The sequence below is a fragment of the Patagioenas fasciata genome, chromosome 4 (genome assembly GCF_037038585.1).
Source record: "Patagioenas fasciata isolate bPatFas1 chromosome 4, bPatFas1.hap1, whole genome shotgun sequence".
Lineage (NCBI taxonomy): Eukaryota > Metazoa > Chordata > Aves > Columbiformes > Columbidae > Patagioenas > Patagioenas fasciata.
The window spans coordinates 46,440,435-46,453,397 of record NC_092523.1 but is presented as its reverse complement, the minus strand read 5'-3'; the positions used below and the strand labels follow the sequence as shown (position 1 = coordinate 46,453,397).

Genomic DNA, 12,963 nt, shown 5'->3' with positions numbered 1-12,963 from the left:
TGATGCCTTTTGTGCTTGTTCCATTGGGGTTTCCGGAGCTGAGAGTGAGTGAGTGGTTGTGAGAGAGGCGAAAGAGGAGACTCCTTAGTGCCTCAGGTATGTGGAAATTGAACTGCCGAAATGCCTCACCTCTCACCTTACTTCTTTGAAACCCTCCCATGCCGTAAGACTTTGAGTCTCCTCCTTGTGGCAGTTCTTCTTTGGTTTCATCTTGGTTTCCTTTCTGGATTCACTTGAAATGGACCCTGGTGATTTTGGGATTAAAGGTAACTGGCATTAAGAAAGCAAACAAAGGATGCCTTAAAGTAAAAGATCCCATTGGGAAATGTCTGTTTCTGCCAGGGAGTTCGGCTGAATTCCTCTACCTTCTGTTGGGCAGGGGAGAGAAATCAAAGGTGGGATGAAAGCATCTCTAACCTATTTCAACAAAGATCATCCAGACATTCTCTTGTCAGGAAGAATGGGGGCAGGGGGGTCTTTGGATGTCAGCCTCCTGCTTATCCTCACAGGAGGGTGACAGGAACCTTTCTGTGCTAGGACTTTCTGTGGAGTCTTTACTCTTCTGGCTGTGGCACGGTGTTCCCACTGCTGCTGTGACCATCGCCAGACGGGTGAGACCATTTATCACAGTGAGGGGTTTTAATCTTTCCCCCCTGTCCTTTTAAAAATAATTCACTAGTTTAAAATGAGGAAAAGTTTCCCCCTTGCCCTGTTTTTATTTACTAGTAAGCATAAGCAAAAGCTTCAAACTTTCCAAATATATTTAAACATCTGGGGTTGAAAAGATGCTGGTTTAATTACATAATTATGTGTGGCTGGTGGCTAATCCACAGGGCTCCTACCAGCATCATGATCCACATCTACAGGGTATTTTCTCTTTTGTAAGTGATGCGATTTGAAGTGGGGGCTCAAGAGGGCTAAGCCTCTGTTGTGTAAAAATTTGTCTAAGATTCTCCAGAGAAAATGCCAAGTGCCTGATCACTCTGGTAAGAAGTCTTGGGGCTCTGGCCTGTAATCAGTGACCAAACAAGAGGTTACTGTGGGCATCTCTCTTTGCAGATGAAGCAAGGTGACAATAATATTCAGTTCCCCATGAAGCTGCTCTCTCTGCTCCGAGCAGAAACAGGAGGGCATCACTAGCCATCTTTTCTTGTTGGGAAGCAGTAAGGTAACCAGCTCCCCTGAAATACTTGCTTCACTGAGATGTGGAAAACTTACTTTGAGTCATTGATAAGCCTTATCTTTCCTGTGCACAAGATCCTGCCTGAACCTTGGTTCAGTGTCTGTGGTGGTAGCAGGCTCTCACCTGTGGGGTCTTTCACACCCCCCTTTGCCTTTTTATTAATACCAGAGCTGTTCCTTGATGGAAAAAAAAGGGATGGTGAACCTTTTCTCTCGTTTGTTGGTGTGACTAAAGGGGTTCTACAGCTTGAGGGTGGTCTAGCAATCTTATTCTTGATCCACAGGCTCTCAGGCTTAAAGTGACTGAGGAGGGAAAAAATAACTTAGTGTTTCAGCACGGTTTGCCTGTGGAGAGGCGCCAAGCTGTTACACACTAGCGCTCCTCTTTTTGCCTTCCCTTCTTTGTACTTGGCATCGTCTATACCTTGCGGTGTTTGCCCGAGTGTCCCTAACCTTCAAGAAGACAGATCAGTCACGCTGGCAGCTGTAGAGCCTGGGCTTGGGGGAAGATGCTCTAACAACCTACTTCTCCAGCATTTCTCTTGCTTTCCCCCCGCCGCCCGCGTAGAGTTTCTCACAGAGGCGAAAGCTTCCCCCTGCAGCCGGAGCGACAGGGCTGGAGCACGAACAAAAGTCAATGGCAGCGGGTCGAGGCGAGGCGGCGGTGGCGGAGACTCGGTGAAAGGCTCCAGCCACGGCGGCGGGGAGTGAGGGTGGCGGGCAGGCGCCCCCTCCCCTGCCACTCTCCGGGCCCTGTCATCTTCTAGTTAAGATTAATGTCTGCCCCATCCATCATCCCGCAGTCCTGAGGGGGCAGGAATTTGCTCGGCTACTGAAACTTACTAGCCTCAGACGGGGAGGCTTTGTTGGCCTGACTGCTGCTCTTTTGTGGGCTCTGTTGCCAACATTTGGCCATTTACATAATGGATTAGCATGGACCAAAATGCACGGGAATGCCTCTCCCCATTTTCCCACTCTTTCTTAGCTGGCGGACCTTTCGGGAGAGTTAATTTAAAAATGTGACTTCCCTCTCTCCCTTGGAGACCTGTTTTCTTCCGAGGAAGAAAGGCGCGCTCCTGGGCCACCGCTCCGCTCCCCTCTCCCGCCACCGAGCCGGACGCCGCCGGCCCCATTGGCGGGGCACCAGGGCGCCTGCGGGGACGGGCGCCCAGACCCCCTGAGGTCCCATCGGCGGGGGAAGGTGAACGAAGCTGCTGCTGCAGCCCCGGGTGCCCTCCGCTGTGCTATTTGGGGGGTGGCGGGGGAGATCTGCGGGTGGCACTCGGCTCCAGGGTCCGGGTTGCGGGCACCGCTCCATGCTGGGGGCCAGGGTCGGCTCCGTGCACCCGCCGCGGTCCCCAATAAAGCCCGGCCGATTCTCGGGGCGGGCGTTCGCCGCTCGCCCGGTGGGCTGGCCCGGGTGCCCGCCCCGCCCCGCCCGGTAGCCTAGAAAAGCGGGGCCGGGCTGTGGGGGTTGCTCGGTGACAGCGAGGGCTCCCCCCGCCGACCATGAAGAACCCGGTTCCGCAGGCGGCCTCGCTGCTGCTGGAGAAGCTGATGCTCCTCGTCAACGTTCGGCCCCTGCCCGCGGGCTCCGGCGCGGAACCGCCGCCGGCGGCCCCTGGCTACTACGACACCAGCTGCTTCAAGCGGGGCGACCTGCTGGAGGTGCCCCGCACCCTCTTCATCCACTTCGGTATCTACTTGGGCGAGAATCGCGTCGCCCACCTGATGCCAGACATCCTGCCCGCCTTCACCGGGGACCGCCGGCAGATACAGCAGGTGGTGACCAACAAGCGGCTCATCCTGGGTGTCATCACCAAAACTGCCAGCATCCGCGTGGACACGGTAGAGGACTTCGCCTACGGCGGCAGCATCCTGGTCAACCACATGGACCGGCTCTTCGAGGACCAGGTGCTGAGCAGCGAGGAAGCGGCCCGCCGGGCGGAGAAGCTGGTGGGCGCCACTGCCTACAGCCTGCTCTGGAACAATTGCGAGCACTTCGTCACCTACTGCCGATACGGAGCCCCGGTCAGCTTCCAGACCGACAAGGTACGGCCCGGCCGTCGGCGCTGGGCAGCCCCGCGGGGACCCGCTCCGCCGGGACTGCGCGCAGCTGCCGGGAGAGGCGGCGGCCGGCGCGGTGCTGCCCTTCCCGCTGGCGGTGGCCCCGCTGGAACTCCGCTCCGCGGAAGCGGGTCAGCCGCCGCCACGGGCCTCGGGAGCTGCTGCTCGGTACCGCCCGCCACCCCCGGCTGGAGCTGGCGGGCGTTCTCCCCGCAGCGGGCACTGCCGCAGGCGCGGAGCTGCTCGGAACGGCGGGTAGCCGGGCCCCTGTTGGCTTCAGGTGTTGGGGGAAGTGGGGCTGAATTCCTAAAACAATTAACACGCTCTTAAAGTGCATGGAAGCTCCTCGTTAAGCCGGAGCCGCAGGCAGTGCTGGGGCTACCCCTCAGGTGGTGAGGCAGTGCCAGACACGCTCTGCGCTCCAGAGACCCCGTGTGAAAGCTGGGCGAGTAGCTTCTGGTCTGTAAAGGAGAGAGCGGGTCCGGTTAAAGCTTTTCTCTTTAACCTTGATCTCTCTCTTTTTTTTTTTTTTTTCTCTCTCCAGTTCTGTGAGACTGTGAAGATGATTATTCGAGACCAGAGGAGTGTTCTTGCTTCAGTGCTTGTGGGATTAGCATCAATAGTTTGCCTGGGTTTGGCACCCTCCACCACACTCCCAACTATCCTTATTCCCTTTTTTCTGTGGATGGCTGGCTAACAGCCTTCCTGGAGGCTCACAACCAGCGTCTGTATATAGGATGTATACTACTGTATTTATGAAAGCACAGATTACTCATCGGTGTCACATAAAGTTTCTTAACCTTGTGTGCAATTTTTAAATACAACTTTGTCTAGAACACAGTGCACAAGGCATAGCTTACTGTGTAAGCCAAATAATAGATTTCCTGAAAATCTCAGCTGGTACATTTTAACACACTTTATCACAACCGTATTTTTTCATTATTTACAGTTCTGCTCCCTGCCTTCAGCTGTAAGTGATTCTGGTAATGTTCTTCAATTTCTTAGCTGCATAACCTGGTGCCATGACTATTAATAAAAATGGATGGAGTTCCACAAAGTGATAGATATCGAAAGCAAACTACTTCCATTTTCCTTTGATACAGATAATGTATATTCAGAAGTTACTGTCTCCATTCTTGGAGTATTCTTTAGTGGAAAGAGAAGTAAACTTATTCTTCTTGATAGCAAAGAAGAAAAAACAACCCTAGGTTGGGTGCTGTGTGCTGCAGGAGCACATCTGTTTGGATTGGCTACAGTCACTTCCCTTCTGGGAAAACAGCACAAATCTCTCGTTTTATTAATTGCATAAATGCTTGCTAATGTATTGAACAACTTTTAAATCTGGTTCGTGATAAGGAAAGACAGCGATTCCTCAGCATTCTCCTTGCTAGTGATAGAGGTCAGTATAGCTAATATAAATGCCTACAGAGGATTTTAGGGGAAACAGGAGAAAATAGCTTACTTTATGACATCTCGTCACACAGAAATATCAGAAACTTCCGGCATTCCAGTGCCTTTATTACTGCCTTGCCTTAAACCCTGACAACATGGCAGGGAGGAGGACAGACGCTAGTGTCTCTGCAATGGGACCCAGTGTGGGTGCCATAAAACTTCAGGGATCATTGGAGCAGTTTACGTAGTGACTGTATTGTCATTTAGGATATTGCCTTAAAACAAGATGTCTCTCAGTGAAAGACGACCTGTCTTTCTATGCTCATCTCTTGTGAATTCACTTGCAAGCCAACAGTTGGTGCTAAAAATGATTCATCTTCAAAGCTGAGGCCTTTCTGTTTATCAAGAATGTGTAAAGTTGGATTTGAAATCTAGTTCATCTAGCCAATTGATTGAGTGCTAGAAAGCTTGGCTATTATTTGCTTTGCTATTATGTCTTGATGTATGTAGAGAAATTGTTCAATTCCTGGAATGCCTTGCATGCGATACATGCACTTACACGTTCATGCACTATGCTTGCCTTTCTTTCTAGTCAAAGGTGAATACCGTGGTGTCTTCACCAAGGATTAAACCTTAGATTTGCTTCTTTCTGTGAGTGGTGTTCAGTATCCTGTCTCATCAACTCTGCTAGTGAAGTGGCCACTTTTTCCCCATTTTTAGAGAGACTAATTTTAACTGTGCTATAAACCCCCTTCACCTTCCCCTAGACCTTACAACTGCTTGAAGACTGGGTTCGCAAACTGACTCTATTTGGCTGCTCCAGTGTAACCGACAAAGAATGTAAAGACTGGGGTGAAATTCCAGGCCCATAGAAAAGACTGGGGTGAAATTCCAGGCCCATAGAAAATGGCAACATGGCCACTCCTGCCATCAACCGAGAGGGGATTTCAGCCCTGCTTTTAGTACGTGTTCAGTCTGCAGCCCAGCTCCAAAGCAGCTGGATATCAATGACTCTCGGACCTTCGTAAACAACTTCTGTTCTCCTTTCAAAGATTGCAACGCTCTGTGTAACTGTTTCTGGTAAACTTTTAAAATTAAGGTGTTTTTTAATTAACATGAATTGATTTTTCATAGTGTACACATCAGTAATATTTACATAAATTCCAGTGTGTTTTTTTTACTTCCTGTGCATAAAGTATGAACTGTACTCATTACTGTAATTATATAAATAGAATTTATTCATTTAAAAATGTCTGATGGCCTCTTGAAATTGAGTATTATGCTATAACATTTCTCTAACATATCCCAGTAGGGCACTGAACAGTCCATTAACATCCAGTTACATGGTGTCTGATTACAGGTGGGCTTTTCTTTTCCCCTTTATTTACTTGGGATTTATAAGAATTCCAGTAATTCTTATAATTCATTTATACAATAAACAATGGGGTCGTGACCAGTAACCAAATCATAAGTGGGATTTTTGGAAGGCAGAGAAATGTTCCTGCTCTAGCTTTAATAGCAAAGGACCAATGCTCCTGCTTTGCTAATGCAGTTGAGCAAGAAGCATCCAGATTAAACTGGGGGACTAAACTGGGATATCCATATGGTTGCCTATGAAAGAAATGAAATCAGTTCCTTGCAGACTTCCAGCTGTATTAGTACAGAATTTTCCTGCAAAGTGTAAACTTTTACACTTACAAAATACTATGAAATGGTCTAGAATGCCCTGCTGTATTCTTTCATCAGAGACAGGTAGTAACATGGGCATAAGTAGAGAAGTCCAGCTGCTCATTTAGGAGTTTTTTCCTACCAACTATAATTCTAGCAGAGATCTGGAAATTTTGTTAAATTCAGGTATGCCAAATCAGTCATACTCCAAGGGGAGAAACAAGACTACCAGGCACAAGTTCTCGTGTTTAGCTCAGGTTGTGTTTGTGCTCTGAAATATTTTGGTAAATGTCACTGTCAACTATTTTTTTTTCTGTAATTACATGAGTAAAAATAAGCACTTGCCCTAGGTGGAGCATTGCATTTCAGACCTGAGCTCAACTGCGATGCCATTGAAATGAAGGAGCTAGTTAGAATAACACAGAGAACTGTGGAGCAGTTCAGCTGTTCGGAAATGTGTGTGCTTAGAAGTGAAATAGTTCATTGGTAACTGTAAGTGACGGTGATGGGGAGTGTAAATCTAGAGCTGTAGTTCATTTTAGTGGCGGAGCTGTTTTGAAAAGTTGTGTGGTTAAACCAGGGTACGTAAGGGAGTATAACCATTACCCCTGTGCCACTGGGAAAGGCAAGCAGCGAAGACATTAAGTTAAAAGGATAGATATTTCACTTCAGACTTACCAAAGAAAATGAAAATAAAATAAGCATTCACGAGGCTTGAAATGTTTTTACAAAACCTGTGTTTAAAAGAAAAAAAAAAAAGATAAGTTGCTAAATGAAGACTTTAGAACACTGACCTTTCTATTTGTATTTATTTTAGCTTTCAACATAAGTGATTACTCATTTTGTAGTGAACAGTCATATGCTGCGTGATTTCACCTTTGGGTCCTCCTGTGCTGAAGGAGAATGCTACATATAAATACCATCCAGTCTTTTAATGAAAACAAAATCATAGCAATACTTGTTAAAGTCTGAGGGGGTGGGGAAGAGGGAATTAAACTTGTGTGTGACTTGACATCAACCAGACAGGTTTTAGAAAGCAAGCTGCAGCAATAAGAAACTTTAGAACTGTGATCTCTAGAAATGGTATGGTGCTGTAATATTTATTGCATGTTCTCACATTAAATAAAGTGTCACACACCACTGAAGGATACAGAGCTGTGTTAGGGCAGTCTTGAATAGCATCTCCTTTATCCACTGAATTAAAAAAAAAAAAAAAGTCTCCAGTGACTCTAGGAGCCGTTTGCTCTTTATGCTTTGTAATAGCTTAGGAACTGTTTCCTCTGCACACTTCACTGTCATGAATGGGTTTACTGATGAGAAATGAAGACACAGAAACTTAGTTTTGAAGCTCTTTGCTGTAGTGATTTACACTCTCCTGTAAGCCTTACAGGAATCTTTCAGGATGTTGTGCTGGTTAAATAAACTGTCTCCTCTGCTGTAGGAATAGATCACTAAAAGCATTTGAGGGCTATTTTTGGCATAATTCCTTAAAAATTGATTCTGTGCTGTGGTTTGTGACTTAGCTTTGCTTCTGAAGTCAAGGGAATGTTTAGGATATGGTCGTGAGTGCTTGGAGACTGTGGTAGAAGAGGGGAAAGTGGGGTGTTCTTCAGGAGACTTAAATCAGAATTACTTTGATTGCAGTACCACAGTTCCATCTGGGACAAAACTGGCGATTTATATTTACCATTTCTGTGTTTCATAGCATAGTAAACTATCTGTGAGATGTTATGTAGCTTTTTAATGTTTTCCCTGTTTATTAGGCAACATTATTTAGCTCTGTGACCTTGTTTTAGTAGGTGCCTCTTCTCTACAGCATATCTGTGAACTAAGAAACAGTCAGTGGCTGCTCTGCTACAGTGCTGTTTGGAGCAAATCAGCTGCCTAGTCCCCTACGATGACATCTCAATGCCTGCCACTGGGCGTTTGGTCTGCAGGAGGCAGTGGAAGTGCGGGAGGTAGGTAAGGTAGGCTTCTTTTACTTGCAAGCCCAGGGCAAATTAAACAGGCTGAAGGACTGGTCAGAGCTTGAAGCGAAAAGTATGTGCCCATGAAGACTCGGATGCTGCTTAGTTGAGCATACTGGGCACGTTCGTGTGTCTGCACTCCAGTCCCCAGCTGGAGTTCAGGGGGCATGAGATGGGGCTGCATGTTAGGGCTGAGATTAAGTCAATTAACTTGCCTTCCCTTACATTGAGAGGCATGCCATTAATGCCACAGGCTGTAATCTGACCTAGTAAATGGTCCGGGGTCCATCTTCTGCCTCGGTGGTGGTACACTGTAACTCATGTCTGTATAGCTGAACTCCCTCACCACTACAGCCAAGCTTCACCTGTAGTAGCTCTTGGTAGAACTCCCTGGGCTGCCTCATCCCAAGGCACACTCAAGAGAGCACTAATTACCAGTGTCTGCAACTGGCATCATGCAAACATGCATAACCATGTACAAATGGATAAACCTATTCTGTGACCTTGTTTAGCTGACGAACCTGGCCAAAATTTTAAGGTAGACATCGCCATTGTCACCCAAATCCTTGAGTCCCTTCCTGATTGAGTGGCACTTTGAATGGAAATAGCAATACCATTTCATAAGGAGTGCAAAAATGTGATGGTCACAGCATTGCTGGCGATTTGGGACACCTGTTCCTCGGACCTTCCCAGTCCATCCTGCAGGAGACTCACCATACTTTGGATAAGGCTATGAGGTGGCCTTCACCTTTTCTAATTTTATCTCATGATTAGGACAGTGGTGTGTTTGTGTATGTGTGTGTGTGTATGTTTGGGGTTGGTTTGTTTGTTTTTGTTTTGTTTGGGGGTTTTTGTTTGGTTTGGTTTGTTTTTAATATATATAAAGTTGGGAAACACCTGTGGCAAAGAGAAAATGGCTCTCCAGCCACTCTGTGTTGGAACAGGCTCTGTCTGGGCTCTGTGTATTTTCCCCCTTGAAATGGGATTATCACTTCTCATAGTCTATGGGCCCCAGTGAGGTGCTGAGTGGAATCAGATCCCTACGTGCAGCCCGGAACTAGAAATGCTAAGATAAGGACATTTCTGACTGTGATACAACACAAACCGCAGCCGTTCAGAAAACTTTCAGGTGAAAACAAGGGAGAAACCATTGGGTTAGATCAAAGGCTTGCTGCTTTGCTGCAGTGTTGTTTTAGTTAAAGCAAACACTTTTAGTTAAAGCAGGTACCTGCTGTAGCTCTCTAACTGTTGCCTACAGTTTCTCTTTTAAAATTATTTTCTATTTCTTAACTGGGAAAACACTGTTCCCTCTGTTTTCTGGCCAACTGCAAGACTTGGTTAATATTTGCATAACGTTGTGGGTGCCTTTCATTGGACATACCAAATAAATAAAATGCATGGTTCCTTACCAGAAAGCAACTTCCCTGCCTGTGAAACCAGAGTTTTCTGTGAGGCTCGGGAGGTATACTATTTTATATAATTAAGAATACACACAAATGAAGGGTTATACTCTGCTAAACTTGCCAAGCCACCTTATCTTCTGCATATTCTCAGGCCTGAGATTTGCACCTGTGTTCCTTGCAGTTTTGCAGAAATTACCTGCACATTTCCATTTAGTACTGCACAGAAATACAGGGAGGGGTGGATCTGCTACTGCCACACAGTAGGTAAAAAGCTAGTAATTAATTCTAATCAACAGTGAAGAAATATGGGTGTGAAAATAATGAGAGGTGTCCTGCAGTCCCCCTGGAAAGATTGGAATTAGATATTAAACAGCATAACTTCTGCTGTTTCTGTTTGCAAACGAGATTGTATGTAGCCCCAAATGAATACTTGGGAGGAGGGAGGCACCTGGTTTCAACCACATCCATTTAGGTTCTGTCTAAATGAGGTGGTAGGGCACAGTGTAAGTAGCCTGGAGCCAACGATGACTTGGTTCCCTCCAGAACCAGAAATAGCATAGCTGTGAAAAACAGAACTGCATGTAGCCCTCGGGCAAGGAGGCTGTTTGGTTCTGCACCACGCTATCACAGCTATCGCGTTTGGAACCTGAGCAGACAGAACCTTGTGATCCTGTCCCATTCTGTAGTCATACCAACTCACTTGAAGCAAGAGCTTTGAACCATGCAGATATGCCCCAGACTGTTTAAATTCCATCCCAAACCTCCTTTTATCCACTTTACAGAGGTTCCAGCTTTGCTGGTTCCTGAGGAGTCCTTCCCAAAGTATCTAACTCTTCCCAAGCTTTGGAAGAGGAGCCTGAAGGCATCACTCAGGGCTGGGAACCACCTCAGACTGGTGAGTGCGTAAGGCTGCAATGCCTAAAGCATACATGAATATATAGACCGTGATATCCACAGTCATGTTGCCATGTCCCATTCCTCAGTCTTTCGTGAACCTCAGGATGTGCACAAAACTCAGCTCCTCTGGAAATCCAAATGTGTAATAAACTCTTCATCCAGTACATCAGCCATTTAGCACTGCAATCACATGATAAAGTCAGCTTTTTGTTTTCCTTTAGCTTTTACTCCCAATTTCCGACAGCAAGTAGGTTTGGTCACACTATATGTAAGAAAGAAGCACTCTGTTGTACAAGTACTATTTTAGAATGACACTTTGATCATGTATTGACAGACAAGGTATAGACTGGGAATAATGTCTTTTCAAAAACTTGCCTGGAGAAAGCAGTAATTCTGCTTGGCTAATAAACTGAAACTCCAGTGAGGAATGGAACATTTCTATTTCTGATGTCTTTGAGCAATTCCAGTAACTCTAATACTGTTAAAGCACTGAGAATTACATAGGCAGTAGACCTGATGCATAGGCATGAAATGTGTTTCAAAATGATAATGAGGTTTTTATGACTTGCAAAGAGGGGGTTTTAAATTTTTTTTTTTTTTAATAAGCAAACTTAAAATATCCACCCAAACCAGTTATAGACATTACTTTCCCTCAGTAACTTTCTAGTTTGCATTTTTCAGTTCAGGGAATGCTTGTGTTAAAAGCTCTCTTACAGACAGTGCTGAATCCTGCAATTAAATACAAATTTGTGCTTGCAATAACGGTCTGTCCTTATGGGAAAGAGACTGGATTTGTGACATAAATTGTGAGCTCACTGTATAATGTTAGCAGGAAGTGAACATAGGATGTGAGCAAGACATCTGTTTATGCAGAAACCATTTGATGCTAATAAAAGAAAGCAGTAAGAGAAGTTACTTTAAAAAAATCACTTTAGTAACACTGCATATTTAAAAATTATCCCATCAGGACAGGTTCTTAATAATTATGTAGTACTGCAATCTTCTTTATTGCAACAGCATCACTAGGTTAATGTTTCTTCAGCTAAAATCAACATGAGTTTTGTTACTGTCTTCACAGAGACCAAGATTAAGCATGAAGTATTCCCACCAGTTTCCTGAGATCCCCAAAATCTTGTACCTGTGGAAATTTAATAACAATGTTCAGAAATGAACCCAAATCACTATTAACTTCACAGTGAATTATGATCTGAAGAATCTTACAGGACATAAACTGTGCAGCTTTTAAAATTTTTTGTAGTTCTTCAAATCTATTCAGACAGCTGCCTAGAGATGGTTGCTTCTGTGCTGCCACCAGTGTTTCTACCTTGTTTTTTTGCTGGTCCAGGCAAGGCACTCTTCAGCTGGCTTCTGAGATCTTTCTCTGTGAACACACCTATTCCTTTAGGAAAACTGGACTCTCAATTCAGAGCTGGAGCAAGACAACCAGACACTGTTAACAACTTAACCACCTTTGAAAGCCTTTAGCTTATAGACAAAGGCCAAATTTTTCAGCACCATAGGAACACAGGAATTAACTCTGGCAATATCTGAAGGTCAGTTTAGCCCTGTATCATTCTCCTCCAAGGAGCAACAGGGTATGGGTACTGACAGAGTCTTGATATATTATCAAAAATTTCCATAAGCAACAATTCACAAGCTTCCAGCTTTAAAACTTGCATTAATTTCATTATGTTTAATACTCTTACCCTATGTGAACTTGTCTTATGCCCTTTCTAGCTTATCTGTCTGACCATCAGAAGGTTCTATGGCAAAATTAATTATGGCATATGAAAAAGAGCTTTTTTTTTTTAATTGTCTGCCTGATGCTTACATTAGCTGTCCCTCCCCTTCTTGTACTACAGGGAACAATGAACAATCATTTTGTGTTCATTTTTTTTCCACTTATAGCCTTACGACTTTCAGATATTTCTGGTGTGAAAGTTGGATTTTTTGCAGCTTTCACAAATTTGTGCTGAAATTCTTCTGAAAGCTGCTCATTTGGCACCATCCTTCTAGTACCATGGCCACCCTCAGAAATTTATTACACATTACACCTCTCAAGTCCAGCAATACCACCCCGGAGTAGACTTGACTACACCCAGCCTTATCAGTTTGTTACTTAAGTTTACTCATCAGTCCTAAAATTCCTTTTACTGACCCCTCAGTTTAGGACTAGTGCGAGGATGTCTTTTCTGCAGAAAATAGTGGGTTTACATTGAAAACTTCTCTATCACTTTTGTATTGAATATTGCTGAAAAAAACCCATATGTTTTTTGCTATGGTCTCATCTTCCTCAAAAGGCCCTTTCTGTATCTGTCACCTGTATGTTCTCTCTCTGACAAATGCCTCACTTCTGATATAATGAGGTTTTTTGTTTTTTTTTTTTT

The 12,963-nt window shown here is 45.0% G+C and overlaps 2 protein-coding genes across 2 annotated transcripts in view; both read left to right on the top strand.

Annotated features, from left to right (window-relative positions):
- Positions 1-2,611: 2,611 nt before the first annotated feature.
- On the top strand, positions 2,612-5,849 carry LRAT (lecithin retinol acyltransferase). Its single transcript, XM_065837292.2, has 2 exons — positions 2,612-3,234; positions 3,794-5,849. Exons 1-2 carry the CDS (start codon positions 2,692-2,694, stop codon positions 3,944-3,946), a joined length of 696 nt encoding a protein of 231 aa, XP_065693364.1. The 5' UTR covers positions 2,612-2,691; the 3' UTR covers positions 3,947-5,849.
- Positions 5,850-7,740: 1,891 nt separating this feature from the next.
- RBM46 (RNA binding motif protein 46) overlaps positions 7,741-12,963 on the top strand; it is a 28,038-nt gene continuing 22,815 nt past the window's right edge. Inside the window, exon 1 of the mRNA XM_071807770.1 lies at positions 7,741-8,267. Coding sequence (XP_071663871.1) covers positions 8,207-8,267 — 61 coding nt within the window. The 5' untranslated portion in view covers positions 7,741-8,206. The remainder of the gene's footprint in view (positions 8,268-12,963) is intronic.